General features: G+C 36.9%; 1 protein-coding gene across 2 annotated transcripts in view; it reads right to left on the reverse strand.

The window, feature by feature from the left end:
• LOC106880026 (WD repeat-containing protein 48) overlaps nt 1–20,908 on the reverse strand; it is a 143,678-nt gene that overhangs the window by 35,205 nt on the left and 87,565 nt on the right. For both annotated transcript variants that reach the window (XM_052971222.1, XM_052971221.1), the window contains exons 7-13: nt 19,959–20,063; nt 18,559–18,678; nt 15,563–15,634; nt 14,611–14,701; nt 8,364–8,461; nt 3,436–3,543; nt 1,928–2,027 (exon numbers count right to left, since the gene is read on the reverse strand). In XM_052971222.1, coding sequence (XP_052827182.1) covers nt 1,928–2,027; nt 3,436–3,543; nt 8,364–8,461; nt 14,611–14,701; nt 15,563–15,634; nt 18,559–18,678; nt 19,959–20,063 — 694 coding nt within the window. The remainder of the gene's footprint in view (nt 1–1,927; nt 2,028–3,435; nt 3,544–8,363; nt 8,462–14,610; nt 14,702–15,562; nt 15,635–18,558; nt 18,679–19,958; nt 20,064–20,908) is intronic.

Here is a 20,908-nt window from a genome sequence, read left to right on the forward strand (position 1 = left end):
TATATTATTGACATCATAAGAATTTATAAACATTCAAGAAAATATGAAATAATTCTTTCTTGGAACAGTGGGTTTTAAACATGCATAAAGCTATAAATAATGTGTAAAGAATGGTTCAAAACACCTTGTAAACCAAAGTTTACAAGCTATTATTTATAGCTTCAGGTGTACTTCAAGATCTAATGCCATCCACACCCAAATGATATATATATATATATGGAAAGCGGACGTTAAATGATGATGATGATGATGATGATGATATATAATATACAGAATAAAATATAGATTGTAGTGGCTTCTCTTATACACACATACATACACAAAATTTTGAAATAATTGAATATGGTTTAACCCTATCATTACTGCAGCTGTTAATAGAAAAGTTCTTGTATTAAATGTAAACTGAAGTGTTCAGTTCATTAAGAATGAGAAAATAGCTTCAACTATATAGTTATCTCCAGTGAATCTTCTATACAGAATAACATCCACACTGAGCAAGTCTGATAGGATTTGAATGTAAAGTTAGATATTTCTACCAGCATTAAGGGTCTCTCAGTTACCAGTTTGGGGCAGATACTGAGACATCAACACTGTAAGAATATTGCTGAGTTCATGGAAGTCAAATCTGACCATGTAGGGCAGAGGAAACTTTCAAGAGTTAGAAATCTTCCGAGTAACAATTGAGGACAAGCCAACATGTTGTTGATCCTTGGTATAACCTCCACCTTCGACAACCAATGGGATCCTTGGCAAACACTATCTAAGGAAGTAATCATAGATTACTGCTAAACAATAGGCAGTTTATGATCATCAAAGAATAAATGAAGGGAAACTGATAGAGCTGGAGAATATAATTAACAAGAACTTTACAAAAGAGACTTGAATGAAGCAAAAGAGAATTCATCAAAGATGATTGGGTCATCATCCTACTACCACCACAACAAAAGAAATAATCTAGTGACCAAATATTGCAAGCAGAGGTTGAAGTAATAGTAATATTTCTGAAGCGAAGAAGTCTGTGATAATGTGGAAAATATTTCAGTTGAACTGACCCAAGATAGTGGGTAAGTTCATGATTTGTAATCTCTTGATTTGGCAGGCTGGAGAATGGCTTTCACTACTACCATTCTTATCAAGAAAGTAAATCTTTAACTGTGTCAGAAATGTCACACAGTAATTCTTATTAGAGATAAAAGTAAGTTATTATGAACAGATTGAAACTTCCAGTAAGAGATGATGATGGCTGACAACCAAATAAATTTTCAAGGCAGCACATAAGAGATTTTCAGAAAAAGTATGGCAGAGGTAGGAAAACAACTTTATAAAGTGGATTGATCTCCATGATAGCTGTAAAGAATAGAGAGAAATGTCAAGAAAGCAACAGAAAAATATAATCCCCCGTTTTTGTTCAACACACTGAGTTAAAAGCAAACAAGATATAATGTGATATTTTGTGCAGGATATAATACATTAGCATACTGCTTGTGCATATAAAGTACAATTACACTAAAACTACCATTTATATTCTTTTAACACCTAAGAGTAACTTCTAAATATTACACTTTTTTCTCACTACAGTAAGGCTTCAGAAGGTGTAAGAAAGTAAATATTTTAATTATGCAATTTCAGCTGTTTTTCTGAACAAGAACCACTGAGGAGTTTCAATTCTAAGTTTATATGAATCGTAAGATATTTGTGATAAATAAACAAAGCGATTAAATAAAATAAATTCAAAATTTTCAAAAATTTGTTTAAACAAAAGAAAAGATTATAAAGCTATTAGATAAAATTAGAAATTTATTTGCATGCAGAATTAAACTAAAACTGCACTGAAGTCAATGTTGACTGCTGAGGTACTCTAAGGCAACAGATAACCGAAGAATAAAACTGTTTGCCACCTATTATTCTTGAATTGTTTATCACTTACATTTTGTATCAGGTCCATCAGGAGGAGTTGCAATTCCAAGCTCCTTTGAAGACATCCAGGCAGCAAAGCAATCTGACTCTTCCAGGTGAATTATCAGCAACTGGCACAGAATCAAGAGGCGAATACAATAAACACCAGACAAACCCAGATATTAGGATAAGAAGTTCACAAACATGCAAGTAATTCTCACCAACCAACCAGGTTAGATTGGAATTAAAAAAAAAAACATATTCTCATCAACAGTTTACAAAAAGTTAGACATTGATGTGCAGAAGGAAACAGAAAAATAAAAATACGTTATCAAAATAAAGTGATAAGTATGAAGATCACACTAAAAACATCTTTTTTTTTTCTATTTACTTCAATAAATTTTCATTTTAATAAAATTTAGATACTGTTTAGTTTTTATGTTTGTAATTTGCTTATTAATAAACCCACACACACAGAATGCTATTTAATCACCATTTAAATTTTCTATAAATTTCTGTTATTACTATAATCTAGCATTCAACCACACCTGTAATCTGATCACTGGCCTCTTATCTAGAAATGAATAAATAATGTATATTTTTACTGTATCTAAAAATTAAAACAGAAAGAAACAAGAGTACCAAAATATGACAGTCACTGTTCAATGAAACAATCTGAGATCAATCGTCTTGTTTATACCATACAAGAAATTTAAATAATTCTTATTACATACTGACTTAAGAAACAGCCAGTGAGAGTAAGTTATAAACAGCTATAAGAAATAATCTTCACCAAGGTTTCACAAAACACAGTTAAACACAATCAGTAAACTAGTCTAGAATTTAAGTACCAAGGGATGTTAAGCTATGATTTTATGAGTAATGGCAAAAAAAAAAAAAAATGTAGATGTAGAAATAATTTTAAGAGAATATTGAAACCCATAAACTTTTAAGCAATATCTAACACTGAAGAAAAACATTTTTGTTTGTACTATAACTTAAGTTATTAGCTGACATTAAATACATTAAAATATCTAGTTTAAAATATGATTGTCACTATCTGTTTAATAGTTGTTCATGTACAAACCAGTCTTATTTTGCACAGAGAAATGAAAATTACTGCTTCAAGTCAAATAAGGAAAAGCAGCCACCAAGATGAGACAGAAGAACAAATAGATTTAACTGAATTAACTAGGAGATAAAACACAACAACCTTATCAGACATGTATCATGATAAAATGTTATTTATTGAAAAATATTCACTGACAAGCCTTTTTGTAGCAATATTTAAGTTATTTTCGTATGATCTTCATAACTATATTTTGGCTGGGTTTATTAGATTTATAACAAAAAAAATTGTAAAGTGAAAAGAAAAGTTTCTTTTTAACTTATAGAAGAAAACTTTATTAAATGATTTCACAGATTAAGGTCCAATATCATTAAATAAAAACATTGAAAACTGTTAGCATGCAATCGCAGACAATATTATACAGCTCTAACAAAAATAAAAATGAAAAGAAAAAAAGAAGAGAAACTCACCCCTGTTTTAAGATCTACTGAAAACCAGTTTGGTACATAAACCATTTTGAACCTTTTTTTATATTCTTCTTCTAAATCAGCTTTTCCTAATTCTTCTACTTTCCGAGCCTAAAATGAAGAGACATATTTTATAACCTGATTATACATTTATATAGATTGTCAATACAACATAATTTACATCCTTAAAGTTTGCCTACATATCTGACCATGAGACAGTATTACTTTGCTTAGATACAGGTGAAGGTTGGCAACAGGTAGGGTGTCTTGCCATAGAAAATCTTCCTCAATGAATTCTATCTGGTCCATACAAGCATGGTAAAGTGGATGATAAAAAACATGTGCAGGCATAGCTGTGTGGTAAGAATCTTGCTTCCCAAATACATGGTTCCAGGTTCAGTCTCACACCATATCACTCAGGGCAAGTGTCCTCTATTATAGTCTCGAGCTGACTATAGCCTGGTGAGTGGATTTGGTAGACAGAAACTGAAAGAAGCCTGTCGTATCATCATCATCATCGTTTAACGTCCGCCTTCCATGCTAGCATGGGTTGGACGATTTGACTGAAGACTGGTGAAACCGGATGGCAACACCAGGCTCCAATCTAATTTGGCAGAGTTTCTACAGCTGGATGCCCTTCCTAACGCCAACCACTCAGAGAGTGTAGTGGGTGCTTTTATGTGTCACCCGCACGAAAATGGCCACACTCGAAATGGTGTCTTTTATGTGTCACTCGCACAAGAGCCAGTCCATGGGCACTGGCAACGAACTCGCACGAAAAACCTCATGTGTCACACGCAAGCCGGCCCAGGGGCACCGGCAACGATCTCGCTCGAAAGATTTCATGTGTCGCCCGCACATGAGCCAGTCCAGGGGCACTGGCATCGATCCCGCTCGAAAGATTTCATGTGTCTCCCGCACATGAGCCAGTCTATGGGCACTGGCAACGATCCCGCTCGAAACATTTCATGTGTCATTTATACATATATATATAAATATGTGTGTCGTATATTTATAAATATATGTGAGTCTGTTTGTCCCACTTCTACTACTTTACTTAACAACTAGTGTTAGTGTGTTTACATCTCTGTAACTTAACGGTTCAGCAAAAGGCACCAATAAAATAAGAACCAGGCTTTGAAGTCGAGTCATTCGGCTACAATTCTTCAAGATGGTACATTAGCACCGCTGGAGAGAGAGAGAAAGAGAGAAAAAGAGAGAGAGAGAGAGAGAGAGATAGAGAGAGTGTGTGTGTGTGTGTGTGATTAAATGCATGCATGCATGCATGTGTGGAAACACGTCAGGCTTTGGGAAATATTAACTTAGTTAGAAACAGGTGAGAGTTGGTAGCAGGAAGGGTAACTGACCATAGAAAATCTGTATGCACGAATTGCATCCAACCCGTGCAAGCATGGGAAGAAAAGTGAACTTTACAATGATGATGATGATCTATCAGGACAATATGAGTTAGTTGTCTGATCTTTTGTTTCGGTTATCAGATTGTAGCCAGTACTGGTACCTGTTTCATTGGTCTCTTTTGATGCACTGCTAAGTTACGGGGGGCCGCAAACATACCAACACCAGGCATCTTTCAGTTTCTTATTTCTTTATTGCTCACAAGGGGCTAAACATAGAGGGGACAAACAAGGACAGACAAAGGGATCAAGTCAATTACATTGACCCCAGTGTGTAACTGGTACTTATTAATTCATCGACCCCGAAAGGATGAAAGGCAAAGTCGACCTCGGCGGAACGTGAACTCAGAACGTAACAGCAGACGAAATACCTATTTCTTTACTGCCCACAAGGGGCTACACACAGAGGGGACAAACAAGAACAGACAAACGGATTAAGTCGATTATATCGACCCCAGTGCGTAACTGGTACTTAATTTATCGACCCCGAAAGGATGAAAGGCAAAGTCGACCTCGGCGGAATTTGAACTCAGAACGCAGTGGCAGACGAAATACCGCTAAGCATTTTGCCCGGCACGCTAAGGTTTCTGCCAGCTCGCCGCCTTCTTTCAGTTTCTGTCTACCAAACCCACTCACTTGAGTGCTATGGAGCTATAGAAGACTGCCAAGCAGTGGGACTGAACCCAAGATCATATGGTCAGGAAGCAAGCTTCATAACCACACAACAATGTCTGTGCCTTCAAATAAAAATATGAAATAACGGAAATAACAAATATCCATGTATCTACTCAACAGGAAGGCACCTACCCTTGTCATTCTATACCTTTAATTTCTCAAATGGCACAAAGCCACCCACACTCAATTTGCTTGGTGAGCCTGTCTGTGCTGGTACCATGTAAAAAAAGCACTGGTGCTGGTACCATGTAGAAAGCACCCAGTACACTGTAATGTGGTTGGCATTAGGAAGGGCATCCAGCTGTAGAAACCATGCCAAAATAGACAATGGAGCCTGATGCAGCTCCTGTCAAACTGTCCAACACATGCCAGCATGGAGAATGGACATTAAATGATGATGATGATACAAAACAAAAGCATGCTTTACTTCCCTGAAAGTCTTGGTTGTAGCATATTAGATTGAATATACAAGTGTGATAGTTAGCTACAATGAACAATGTCTTTGGATTAAATGATCAGGTATTTATTGTTGGTGTTTATATACTAGCTCAGATTGATTATCAAGTGCATTCCGACCATGACCATCCTGTCACATTTTCAAACATAAAGTACCTGAAATCACAATATCAGATACATCCTTCTTTTTTTTCATCATCATCATCGTTTAACGTCCGCTTTCCATGCTAGCATGGGTTGGACGATTTGACTGAGGACTGGTGAAACCGGATGGCAACACCAGCCTCCAATCTGATTTGGCAGAGTTTCTACAGCTGGATGCCCTTCCTAACGCCAACCACTCAGAGAGTGTAGTGGGTGCTTTTATGTGTCACCCGCATGAACGCCAGTCAGGCAGTACTGGCAACGGCCACGCTCAAAATGGTTTTTATATCAGTGGTATTTGTGTGTGTTTGCAAATACTTGAGTGTATGTTTCCATGTCTTCTCACTGACACTATTATGACAGACAATGTAATATTTATGTCTCTTATAGACAATGCACCTTGTAGTTTGATAGTTTTGTTGGCTATGACATGGGAAGACCAGTGCAATAGAAATATCTTATTTGAAACACAAGTAAGAGTTGGCAACAAGAACAAGAGCATCAAGCCACAGAACATTATTACATCAATAAGTCTCATCCAACCAATGACAGCATGGAGAATGCAAACATAAAAACAATGATGATGATGATATGTATAGATGTGAATTGAGGGCAAACTAGCTGCTGTTTCTTGCAGATCAATTGACCAAGTAGATGGTCCCACTGTCATTTGTTAGAATACCATCAGTAGATCATTAAACACACCATCTGAGAAAGAATATTTCATGGATTTTCTCTTTTACTTGTTTCAGTCATTAGACTGTGGCCATGCTGGGGCACTACCATGAAGAAATTTTAGTCAAATAGGCACAGGAGTGGCTGTGTGGTAAGAAGCTTGCTTCCCAACCATACGGTTCCGGGTTCAGCCCCACTGCATGGCACCTTAGGCAGGTGTCTTCTATAGCCTCGGGCAGACCAAAGCCTTATGAGTGGATTTGGTAGACAGAAATTGAAAGAAGCCCGTTGCATATATATATCATCATCATCATCGTTTAACACACACACACATATATATGTGTGTGTGTGTGTGTGTGTGTGTGTGTGTGTGTGTGTGTGTGTGTGTGTGTATTTGTGTCTGTGGTGATTCTCCCTTTATTGCTGATGTTGGTGTGTGTACATCCCTGTAGCTTAGGGGTCGGCAAAACAGACCGATAGAATAAGTACTAGGCTTACAAATAGGGGTTGATTTATTTGACTAAAAGCAATGCTCCAGCATGGCTTCAGTGAAATCACTGAAACAAGTAAAAGCGTAATTGAATCAACTCCAGTGGTTGTTTCTTCTTTTTTTAAACCTGGTACTTATTCTATCAGTGTCTTTTGCCAAACTGCTCAATTATGGAGACATAACTACAGCTGTCAAGTGGTGGTGGGAGACAAACACAGACACAAAGACATACACACATGTACAATAGGCTTCTTTCAGTTTCCATCTACCAAATCCACTCACAAAGAATTGGTTGGCCCAAAGCTATAGTAGAAGACACTTGCCCAAGGTGTCATGCAGACACCCTGAACTTAGAGGTTGGGAAGTACCACACAGCCACTCCTGTATAACAAAGATGTATTTAGTCAATCAATTGTAATGATTTAAGACAGGGCTCACCAAACTACGACCTGCAAGGTCAGTTCAACTGGCCCGTCACCGCACTGTACCTTTTGTGTGGGTACCTGCAATGCAAGTTCATTTGCCTCTGGTATAGCATCAGTGTTTGGAACAACTTATGTCTGTGAGCAAACATTTTTAAAAATGAAGTATGTGAAGGTCAGAGCACATCGAATGAAGTTGACTGATGAACAACTGAAAGCAATTCTCTTGGTATGATGCAGCAATTTTAAAGCAAATATTGATGATGTCTTAAAAACTTAACACCAGTTTCACAAATCTCACTAACCTTTTTTGTTGCTTAGTTTGTGAGATTTGGATATGTGCTCACTGGGTATGATATAACTATCTCATTGCTAATGTCACCTTCTTAGATAACATTTCAGTGAATAAATACGTTGATTGTCTTTAGTTTTTGCATATTCACAGGATTATATTGAACAAAATGGTTATGTGGCCCGCACTTGTCATTCTCTCAGTTATCTGGCCTGCAGTAGAAAAAGTTTGCTGACCCCTGATTTAAGATAGGACATACATTTATTACCATGGCTGTTCAGCACTGGATAAAGCATTATTTTGGACTGATAATCATTCAAAATATTTCTTGAGATTAATAACTGAGAAGTATAAAGACTTACCGTTAAAACATCCCATAAAATAACACTATCATCTGTATCTTTGGTAATAATGTGTCGTTTATCATTTAAAACATAATACTGACGTATGCTGGCTCCACCTGATGGTAGACAAATAATGAGCAGATTAAATATACAATTCACATACTTGAAGTTGTAACAAAGACAAAATTAAAAGTGAAGTCAGAGAAATATTTCCATCTTATACTTAAAGTCAATGAATATAGTCATTCCTCCCCCACCCCATAACTCACTGTAATGCTGATATTATTGTCCCTGGCTACTTCTGTCTCCCTATCATACTCTAATTTCTCAGTTTCACTCACTCTCTCAGCTGGGAGGTCCTTGTCTTGCAAGCTTGTGGGTACTGGTGTCACGTAAAAAGCACCAGCACTGGTGCAACATATAAAGCTCCTGTGCTAGAGCCACGTATAAAGCACTGGTGCTGGTGTCATGTAAAAAGAACTCAATACACTCCATAAAGTGGTCGGCATTGGGAAGGGCATCCAGCTGTAGAAACCATGCTGTAAAGAGACAACTGAGGCCTGGTGCAGCTCCAGCTTGACAGCTCCTATCAAACTGCCCAACCCATGCCAGCATGGAAAATGGATGTATGATGATGATGTATTTAAGGTAAGTGAACTAAGTAGAGTTCATCTCTCTAAAAGCTATATACTCTGAGAAGAGGTTCAAAACATTACTGCAAGCAAACATAATATTCAATGGCTTAGCACATCTTTACAACACCTTTTGGTAACTATTTACAGCCAGATGGATTAAGATTGAGTGTTAGTATCTTGGCTATAGACATAACAATGGCAACAAGATAAACACCATCATCTCTTTGTTTGGCATCCAAATAACTCCAACTTCTGTTGATCATTTCCATAAACATAAAGTAACTTAGTGCTTACAATGAGTTACATTTTAATGATGCATAAATATTATTTATTTCTCAGGTACTCCCACCCACACTTCTATAATGCAGGGTATCCACATTTCTCAATAGCAAGACACTTGTCCATACCCTTCTCTCATACTTGAGCCTCTCAACACCTGGTATAAAACTGCCACTTTCTCTCAAATATTCTCCCCAACACTCCAGTCAAGAGACTTTTTTAAAATTCTTTTCTTGTTTTGCCAGTACACAACCTCACTAGTGCCTCTGACATGAAAAAAAAAGCACCCAGTACACACTGTAAGTGGTTGGCATTAGAAAGAGTAGCTAGCTGTAGAAACTATGCCAAAGCTGATGTTGGAGCTCGATGCTGTGGCTTGTTGGATCCTGTCAAACTGTCCAACCCATGCTAGCATGGAAAACAGATGCTAAATGATGTTGATGGTAAGAAAGAACTTTTCCACAATATCCTTAACTTTTTACTCCATCACCAAGGATTAAGTTGTAAATTGAATAGCACCTTTATGAACCAAATACTCCCTCAAATGGCAAGTTGCATTTTAAAGTTTGTACTGCTTCACATCATAATTATACTGAGAGCTCCTGCTCCTTAAAATATCATGCATTCATTTTTCTGATACTAACCATACACAAGAGCATCTCTTTCTCTAAGACAAGACACTAAACATAAAGGATCTTTTCTTCATCAAAATAAGAATTTCCCTTTCTTTCATATTTCTATAAGTCTCCAAGTAAACTGTAAGGAATTCACTATTGCATTAACCTCACCAAACCTTTCCTTCATTTACATTAACCCACCCATCAATTAGACCTAAAAAAAAACCCTACATAAAACTATGAAACAATTTCAAGTATAAGGAATATCAAATGAAATAAGTAGAACAAGAAGAGACAAGTGGAAGAGAGAGTTGTTGAAAAGGTCACAGACTGTGTAACAAAAGAACTTTGACAAAGAGACTAAAATAATAATAATAATAATAATAATAATAATAAAGCTGAAGTGAAGACCAAATATATAGTGCATGTGTTTAATTGGCAAAATATGAGCATCCCCAGCTATAATAATATTTGTTTCAATACATGATTTCAGATCAAGAATCTTGCAAAACAAACACATAAATGGAAGGGCGTTACATTATTTTCTTTATGGCTAATAAAATGAAAACCTGATAAATACAGAATGGCTACAGTATCAGAAGAAAATGCTTTGACATACTTGTTCCAATTCATTATGTCCTGAGTACAAATCCTGCCTGGATCAACTTTGCATTTCATTCTTTTAGAGTCAATAAAGTATCAGTCAGGTTACTGGGGGTCTATCAACCAACCCTCTTCTCTTAAAATGATTTACTTTGTATCTAAATCAGAAATAATTACTATTCTCATAATCATAAGAAAGCCATTCATAAATTACAGGAAAGAAGAATCGCTTTTGAATTGTCATTTGGGCAAACAGAACCTCACAGCGCCAGCGCCGCTGCCACAACCACCACCACCACCACCACCATTTAACATCCACTTTCCTTGCTGGCATTGATCAGGTGGTTTGACAGGAGCTGGAAAGCCAGAAGATTGCACCAAGCTCTTGTGCCTGCTTTGGCATGGTTTCTACAGTTAGATGCCATTCCTAATGTTAACCATTTTACAGGTGGAATGGGAGTGGGGTGGGGCTATGTGGCACCAACAAAAACAAGGTTACCAATTAACCAGTAAGACAGAGACCCTCGTAATATCAAGGGAGGTGGTTTTATGCCAGGTGATGAGAGGTTAGAGTATGAACAGAGGGGAAGAAACAGGTGTCTTACTGAAGAGGAGATACATGGTTACCTCAACTGGAGAGAGGGAGGGAGAGAGAGACGATGGTGAAGAGAATGTGTCAATGTGTACCCTCAATTACAGGGTGGTGTATATAAGTAGTACAAAGGATTGGATAAGGTGAATGAGTGGGTAAGTTCATGAAAGTGCTAAAGTGGGGTGGGAAATAGAGAGGGAAGGGCAATGCTATGAGGAAAAATGGGTGGAGGGAAAGGGTAAAGGTAAACCCATTCACATAATTGTATCTCCTTCAACCGTTTAGTGTTTAACCGTTTCGTTACTGTATTTATTTTGAGATGCTCTATGTTTCTTTCAATTACTTAAATTATAACAAAGAATTTAGTAAAATAATTTAGTTATCATTCAGTTAGTGTTAGGAACATAAATTGTGACTAAGGTTTGGTGGAAGATTTTAATTCAAAACTTATGAAAACAAAACATTTGTACTCAGAGCCAGAGTCGGTTTCAGCCGGGTTGGTATCGAAAGGGTTAACCCAGCCATATCAGGATTAGATATTATACCTGTTTTATATTCAAACAATCCAGATCCAGCCTCTCACACTTACTGTACAATGCCATTCTAAAAATAAACAATCACATCATCAAAATCTCAACCCTACGAGATAATACATGATTAATTAAAACAGTGTGATTAAATAAGCATTATATTTGAAAGAGTAATCTGAATACTACAGGGATAACCCTTTAGCAATCAGATTAATCTGTCAAATGTAAAGCTTATTTATTCATATTTTCAATTAATCATGTGTTATCTTGTAGCTTTGAGATTTTGATGTGATTGTTTATTTTTACTATGACATTATCAGGTAGATAGCAGAAGCCAGATCTGGCCAGTTTAAACATAAAACAAGTAGAATATTTGGGCCAGATATGGCCAGTTTGAATGCTAAAGAGTTAAACTACTTTTACATATTACAAGAGAGAGAGAGAGAAATGATATTTTATTTAATTAGTTTATCACCACAAACATCTTTTTTTTTTCCTATTTTAGCAGAAGTGAACAGGAGAGTCACTCTGATCCTGCTAATATAAACCAAGGTAAACCTTAAATTATCATATGATGCTGGTACATTATGTATCAAACCAAAAACTGACACAAAAATGGTATTCTCAAACTTCCAATAAATACCCACTACAAGTGGGTTTTCAAAATATTTTTTCCTTTACATATAAACCAGTTCACAACATTAAGTTATGTAAACAAAAAAGTTAATACTTCAATATTATATTGTAAGCTGATGGGTGGCAGTATTATTAGAGCAGTGCTCTGCAACCAGTGTGCCACAAGACGATGCTAGGTGTGCCGTAGGTTAACATGAATATAATTTTTCCCCCTATACTTTTAGTTGTATTTTTAGTTCAGCTGTGCCACTGAATTTTGCTAAGAATATAAGTATACTGCAAGTGAAAAAAGGATGCAGAGCACTGTATTAGGGCATCATCCATTTGATTCCATAATTTTACATTACAAGCTCAAATTCTGCCATGGTCCACTTCGCTTTTCATTATTTCTAGGACAATAAAATAAGTACAAGGATCAGTGTAATTACTATATTGCAGAAAGTAGTGCCCCAACATAACCACAATCTAACGACTGAAACCAGTAAAAGAATAAGAGAATAATGAAAGAAAATTATACATATAATATTGTTTATATATAGTAAAGTGTTTGGCAAATGAGTTCAGGCAATATCAGGTTAAGAAAACTCCTTTAGAATACCAAAGGACATCACAACCCATCTAGTGTTGATACCATGATGAAATGCACCCAGTACATTTTGTAAAGTGGCTGGTGAGAGGAAAAGCATAAAGCCATAGAAACTAAGTCAAAAAATCACACGCATATGAGACATGGTTGTCCAATCAATCTACAATGGCAGTAACTCCCAATAAGAACTAAAACAAACATGACCGCCTTTTCAATCTATGCCAGCCTAAAAAGCAGACACAAGATAAGGATGATAAGAGTTCATAATAGGTAATTTCATTAATTTACACAATAAGGACTTAGAACTTACACATATTCTCTTCTATTTATGACAATGATTACCAAAAGGATACTAAATTTTATAAGAGGAACATAGTTGACTGAAGAAATCCCAACAACATATTAGAATTTGCTTTTCATTTATTTGGGATTGATAAGGCAAAGAAAATTATAGCGCAAAATCTTAACTTAGAACCATGGAGAAACAAGCCTTGGAACTGAAAAATATTTAACCTCTTTGCAGGAAGATTATTTTTAAAATCCTTGTGGCATGAGTAAATAATTTTCAGGAAATTTATTTTCCAGTACTGCTCTGTAGTGTGTTTAAATATGAATCCCACATTCAAAGGCAAACTGACAAATGTTCATAGTTTTTCTAGTATCAGTGACTGTCACAGATATATTTTGGAACATTTATTGAAGTGGTCTCATTTTCCCCAATACAACAGGTGAAATATTTATTGATTTCGGTCACAAGATAATCCCAAAATGAAGGCCCAGCAACAATCAATAGCAGAAAGATATAAAAATTTTTTTTTAATATTTTGGGTATTGTAGAAGTATAACCGATTTATTGCACTTAAATTTTACCAAACAAAATTTTACATGGACCCTGGTTGAAGACCACTGATCCTGACTGTCATTACTACCACCAGATTTATCTGAGACATCTGATATTCTGTCTACATTGAACAAAGACCACTTTTTGTGAACAAAGCAATGTGAACCACTGGATGCTGCCATGTTGCTTTTGAGCATGTATATCTATAAATATATAATTCTAAATATGTTTTGACATGCAAATCATGGAAGTTCTGGAAGAATGCATGTAGTAGGGCCCTCTTGCGATGCTTTGATACATTCAAGGTTCAAAAGGAGAGTATTTTTTACATTGAGCTATGTCGCAAATGACCAAAATGTTGTTCAGTAAGTACAATTGCTGATCAAAATATCAGTCTGCCAGCAAAAGGGGTTGACTGTTTCCATCGACTTTATAGCAGCTAAATATTTAAGAACATTTAAAAAAAATAAAAATTAATACATTAGCACTTACAACAAGGACCCTGGTTGAAGACCACTGATCCTGATTGTCATTACTACCACCAGATTTATCTGAGATATCTGATATTCTGTCTACATTGAACAAGGGTTCCAGTTGATCTGATGAATGAACAGCCTACTTCTGAAATTAATGGCTGAGTACTCCCGACATGCATACCCTTAAAGTAGTTCTCAAAGTGATTCAGTGTGACACAAAATGTAACGAGGCTGGCCCTTTGAAATACATATACAACCACAACTCATTTTTGTCAGTTGAGTGGACTGGAGCAATGTGAAATAAAGCGTCTTTGCTCAAGAACACAACACGCTGACGGGAATCAAACTCAAACTCAACACCGCACGATTGTTAGCTGAATACCTTAACCACTTAGCTATGCACCTTCACTAAAATAAATAAGAAACGATAAATCATGTATGTGACTGAACTAAAGACAAAATACACTTACCTTTGATAGTAAAATCTGGTTGCGTACACATAGGGACTGTCTTTTCATTTTCGTAATCACCTGAGCACCTTGAGTTTCGAGACTTGATTGGCTGCAACACGTAAACATTTATCATTTGACATTAAATAGATTAAAAGGAAAAAAAATCAAATATCCCCATAAAGTATTCAAAATCCCATTAGCATTCTTAATATTATATTAGCTTAATTCAGCTAACTAAAGGAAAGGTCTCCAGAAGATCCATATAGAGATATATGAAGTCCCTTAGAATAATTACACAGTTGTGGAAGCTGTATACAAGGAACTAAATGTTTTCCCCAGAACAAGTAGCTTATTCATTCCTTTAATATTAAGATATAAAGCAACCCCACTGGTGCTGGTGCACAAAGAAATGCACCCAATACACTCTGGAAAAGGGTTAGCAAATGAGCGACGTGAACTTAATATTAAGAGGACCATTTAGTTATGTTGAGGACATGACAGCCTCTGTAGCGAAGGTGACAAGGTAAAATGTATCCAGTACACTATGTAGAGTGGTTGATGTTAGGAAGGACATCCAGCTATAGTAAACAAGCTGAAAATGAAGCATGCCTATCTGGTTCAACTAAGATGGCATGAAAGATGGATACTATCATCATCCCCACCATTACTATGAGAATTAATAATAATAATAATAATTCTTTCTTTTAATAAAGGTTCAAAGCCTGAAATTTGGGTGAGGAGGTTAACTGATTTTATCAGCCCTAGTATTTCACCGATACCTTATTTATTGACCTGCCCCAAAAGATGAAAGGCAAAGTCAACCTTGGAAGAATTTGAACTCAGAATATCAAGACGCACAAACTGCTACTACCCATTTTGTCCAGAGAGCTAACGATTCTGCCAGCTTACTACCTCAATAATAATGATGAGGATAATAACAACAACTGCACACATGAATTTTAAGACTTACCCAGTTACAAATGGAAGAATCTGTTGTTGCAACCCATAAAGATTGCTGGTTATCTGTTTGAGATAGTTCAAGCTATAAGATTAAATAGAAACAAAATAGAAATATTTTAAAGCAAAGGGTTATCAAAAAATGTAGCTAATTTATGCGAAGCTTACTTTGTACAGAATGATTGAAAAACACAGGTTCTGGGGAACCACAAAAAACAAAGAAGATGATAATAATAACAAGAGCACTCAGAGAGTGCAAACCTCTGCCAAGGCAACACAAAAGTCCTTTCAATGATTAGCCAGACATGATTTTTAAAATGAGAATATCTGAAATAAACTCGACTGCTCTCACAAATGAGAATACTAATAATGAACCAGACCACTCTCAAAAATTAAGTAAAAAACCGGAAAAATAATCCAGAATCCTTGTCCGGTACCAGATCGATCTCAAAATCTAATCAGTTTGTGCCAGTCGCAAGGCCAAACAGCCCTGAAAGTTTCATCCTATTCCATCCAGCGGTTCTTGAGATATCTTGTCCACGGACAAACAAACAAACACAACTGAAAACAATACCTCTGCCTTCGCTAAGGCGGAGGTAATAATAATGATTTCAAATTTTGACACAAGGTCAGCAAGTTTGAAGGCAGGTTAAGTCGATTACATCCAACTGATACTTATTTTACGAACCCAAAAGGATTAAAGGAAAAGTCAACCTCGACAGAATTTGAGCTCAGAATGTAAAGATGGATGAAATGCTGCTACGCATTTTGCCAGGCATGCTACCTTAATAATAATAATATGCCTGACTGGCTCCCATGCCGGTGGCACGTAAGACACACCATCTGAATGTGGCCGATACCAATGCCCCCTGACTGGCTCCCATGCCAGTGACATGAAAAAAACACTATCTGAACTTGACCAATGCCAGGCCCGCCTGACTGGCTCCTGTGCTGGTGGCACATAAAAAGCACCCACTACACTCTTGGTGTTAGGAAGAGCATCCAGCTGTAGAAACATTGCCAGATTAGATTGGAGCCTGGTGCAGCTGCTGGCTCTCCTGACCTCAGTCAAACTCTCCAACCCATGCCAGCATGGAAAATGGACGTTAAACGATGATGATGATGATGACATTTTTTTACACAGTAGAAGAATGCTGTTTCTGTTAGTCACTTTATGTAGGTGTTCATTACATTGTAAACACCGGGTGATTAGTCAAAATTCATTCTCCAATACCAATCAAATGAAAACTTCCTAACTTTATTCTCCACATCTCTACCTCCCAATTTCCTTCTGCACTCTTGCAAACTTACCTGCACAAAATCTGTCCAATGAATCTCTCTCTCTCTCTTCCACCACAACATATCTTCCTAATACCCTTCTCCACACCACATGTGTTCACTCACTGCATTCCCATCTCCCACTCTCCTTTCACATCCTTGCAAACTTACCTACCCACTCATCTTATCCAATCTTGAGTACCTTGTAATTTGTGGGTATATCTGACACTTCGTCTTCAACATTTTCTCTCTCTTTCTCTTTTCACAGCTGGGGCAACCATGCATCGCCTCTGCCGCAAGTTACCAGGTTCTGTCCTAGTATCATACTCTAACCCCCTCGTCACTTGGCACAAAGCCACCTCCCTCAATACTCCCACCCCCACCTCAGCTGAAGCGTCTTGTAAGTTACTTGGTAACTTTGCTGGTGTTAGTGCCACATAAAAAGCACCCAGTACACATGAAGAGTATCTGTTTGTAGAATTCTCCCTCAAAGAAACCTTGTTCAACCCATACAAGCAGGAAAAAAGCAAATGTAAGAAAATTACGATAACAAAGGAGAGGAACTCCAAGATAAACACCAAACATATTGGTTGACAAAATGACAAACTGATTTTTCACTTGTCTTTCCTTTTTGGTGAGTCTGAATCAGAGTCAAGCTAAATTGTAATATCAGCATTCTGGAGGTCAGTGCAAGTTAACCATAAGTTTGTAGTCATAAGAATTAAGATCAAGTGTGAAACCCATCTGCATTCATTTTCCCAACAACCATCCTCATCACTCTACTGCTGTTGCCCATCATAAGCTCATGTATAAGAGGCTGCACCAGATGTAAATATACCCAATACACTTTACTTTTCACTCTCTCAGTACAGTCAGTCATGAACGATTGTTTCTTCCTCTCATTACAATCACTATTTTGACAATTACACTCTTGCGTTCTTTGTACACTCATCCCAGTTCTATCAATATTTTCTCTCTTGGACATACTGTCTTGAGTAAACATATTTGTGTGAGAGTCATGAGCATACTTTGCTCTCATGGTATGCAAGGCAAAATTTCTTGTGCTAATACCATAGTAAAAATACATCTAGTACAATCTGAAAAGTGTTTGGTGTGCAAGTAAAGAAAGCATAGGTTCAAAAGGTCCTTTTAGTCCCATCTTGTCAAGGACATGACATCCTCTCTAGTGTTGATGCCACAGTAAAACGTGTTGAGAACTATCTTTTAAGTGGTTGGTGACAGGAATAGCATCCAGTCATAGAAATCAAGCCAAAAATGAAATGCACAAGCAAGACATGACCCTCCAACCCACCTAATAAGAGTAGTGGTTCCCAATTAAATGACTTGGATCATAGCAATCCATCTAGACCATGCTAATGTGGGAAGCAGGTGTGAATGGTGAAAGGGCAAGTTTAGTTAACCCTTTAGTATACAGATTATTCAGGCAAATGTAATGCTTATTTATTCACATTGTTTTGGAATTAATCATGCCTTATCTCTTAGCTTTGATTTCGATGATGTGATTGTTTATTTTTAGAATGACATTGTAGGGCAGGTGTGAGAGGCTGGATCTGACTACTTTGAACATAAAATGGGGAATATTTGAGCCAGATACGGCCAGTTTGAATGGTAAAGGATTAAAGGTGATTTGGCCATTACATCAGGTGAAGCAAGCATAAAGAAACTTTGTTAATGGTTTGTGTTGTGAAAACATATATTACGTCAATTTACCTTTAATACAGGAGCTTTTTCTTCACATATCAATGTCCGATATTCAGGGTCCCTTATATCTGTAGCCCATACACGTCTGTCTCTGCCAGCAGAGTACACAACTGAAAACGATTCATTAGCCTGCGGAAAGAGAGAAGCAAATTTCAATGTTGCCTGAATCAATGATTTTTCTAACTAAACTTCTTATAATAAAATATTTTAAGTCTCTATTTCCAGAAATAAACAAGAGGGAAACAGGAACATCTTCATCCAAACACTAAAACATAAACCAACCTCTATTTGGTGGTTTGAACTGCTAGAAACAACGCACTTCACTGAAACTGCACTCTATGTCTTAGAAAGGAAGGCACACATTAGATAATGCAGTCTTAGATGTGCAGTGCCCAAGACAGGAAGGACGATTATGGTTAGAATATCTGTGCTCACAAGTTTGCTCATTCAGGGCTAACTACATTGTGGTTATTTATGCAGCAGTTTATGGGTAGTTGAACATTTCATGACATAGTTAAGGTAAAAATGTTTTTATATATATATATATATATATATATATATATATATATATATACACACACACACACACACAAACACACATTTGTATGATGGGTTTCTTACAGTTTCTGTCGGCCAAAAGCACTCACAGGGCTTTGGTCTGCTCAAGCAAGGATATAATAGAAGACACATGCCTAAGGTGCCACGCACTGAAGCTGATCCTGGAACCATGAGGTTCTTACCACACAGCCACGCCTGCACCTATATATATATTTAAAAATATATTCTTTTATTAGATTCAGTCATTTGACTGTAGCCATGCTGGAGCACCGCTTTAAAGGGTTTTTTTGTTGAAGAAATCGACCCCAGGATTTATTTTTTGTAAGCTTAGTATTTATTTTATCATTCTCTGTGACTGAACCATTACGTTGTGGAGACGTGAACACACAAACATCAATTGTCAAGTGATAGTAGTGGGACCAACACACACACACACATGCAATGGGCTTCTTTCAATTTCCGACTACCAAATCAACTCACAAGGCTTTGGTCAGCCTGAGGCATTAGCAAAAGACACATGCTTAAGGTGCCACACAGTGGGACTGAACCTGGAACCATGTGGTTGGGAAGGAAGCTTCTTACCACACAGTCACAAAACTTGAACTGGCTATGATTGCAGGTTACACATGGTAGAGAACAACACCATATCCCAACACTGAACTCATAATGGTTAGTACAACCTAGAAGTGTCTTATTATTTTTATAAGTAATTCTCACATTATTGTCAAATAAGAAAACATTTGTAAATGAAAATTAAGCAAAATTATTAAATCTATCTTTTAGAATGCCATATTTCAACTGAATTGGTTTAAATAAAAACTGAAAAAGGGGGGAAAGAAAAAAAAACTAACCTGCAACGCCCACACTCCTTCATTATGGACCCGGAATGTGGCCATACACACCTGCTGCCCAATTGACCATAGCCGAATTGTACCATCAGAACTGCCAGATAAGCACTAAAATCAAACAATATATTACATAAAATTTCCATTAGCTTCAAAACAATAACAAAGCTTCATTAGATGCATATGTGTGTATGTGTGTGTGTGTGTGTGTGTGTGTGTATTTTGCTGGATACGAAACTAGAAAGTCTATTTACTTAATGTTGAGCTGTCACTTTCTAATGTATTTTCAAGCACAGAAGTTGAATTTTGCAGCCAAAAAAGTAGGTCAACTTCTACACCAACATAGACTTGCGTGTTGGTTTTGTATATCTACCAACAAATACTTGTTTGAAACATACATTGTTAACCCTTTTGAATTAATCATGCATTATCTTTAGCTTCGAGATTTCAATGGCATGATTGTTTATTTTTAGAATGACATTGTACGTTAGGTGTGAGCGACTGGATATGGCCAGTTTGAGCATATCAGGTAGTGTATTTGGGCCAGATATAGCCAGTTTAAATGCTAATCATCATATCATCATCATCATCGTTTAACGTCCACTTTCCATGCTAGCATGGGTTGGATGATTTGACTGAGGACTGGCAAGCCAGAAGGCTGCGCCAGACTCCAATCTGATTGGGCAGAGTTTCTACAACTAGATACCCTTCCTAACGCCAACCACTCCGAGAGTGTAGTGGGTGCTTTTACGTGCCACCGGCACAAGGGCCAGCCACACGGTACTGGCAATGGCCACGATATATATATATATATATATATATCATCATTTAACATCTGTTTTCCATGCTATCATGCTTCATTGTCTGTTCTGGTTTAGTTTCTACAGCTGGATGCCCTTCCTAACACCAATCACTCCAAAGAGTGTACTGGATGTTTTTTATGTGGCACCAGCACC

This window comes from Octopus bimaculoides, chromosome 10 (genome assembly GCF_001194135.2).
Source record: "Octopus bimaculoides isolate UCB-OBI-ISO-001 chromosome 10, ASM119413v2, whole genome shotgun sequence".
Lineage (NCBI taxonomy): Eukaryota > Metazoa > Mollusca > Cephalopoda > Octopoda > Octopodidae > Octopus > Octopus bimaculoides.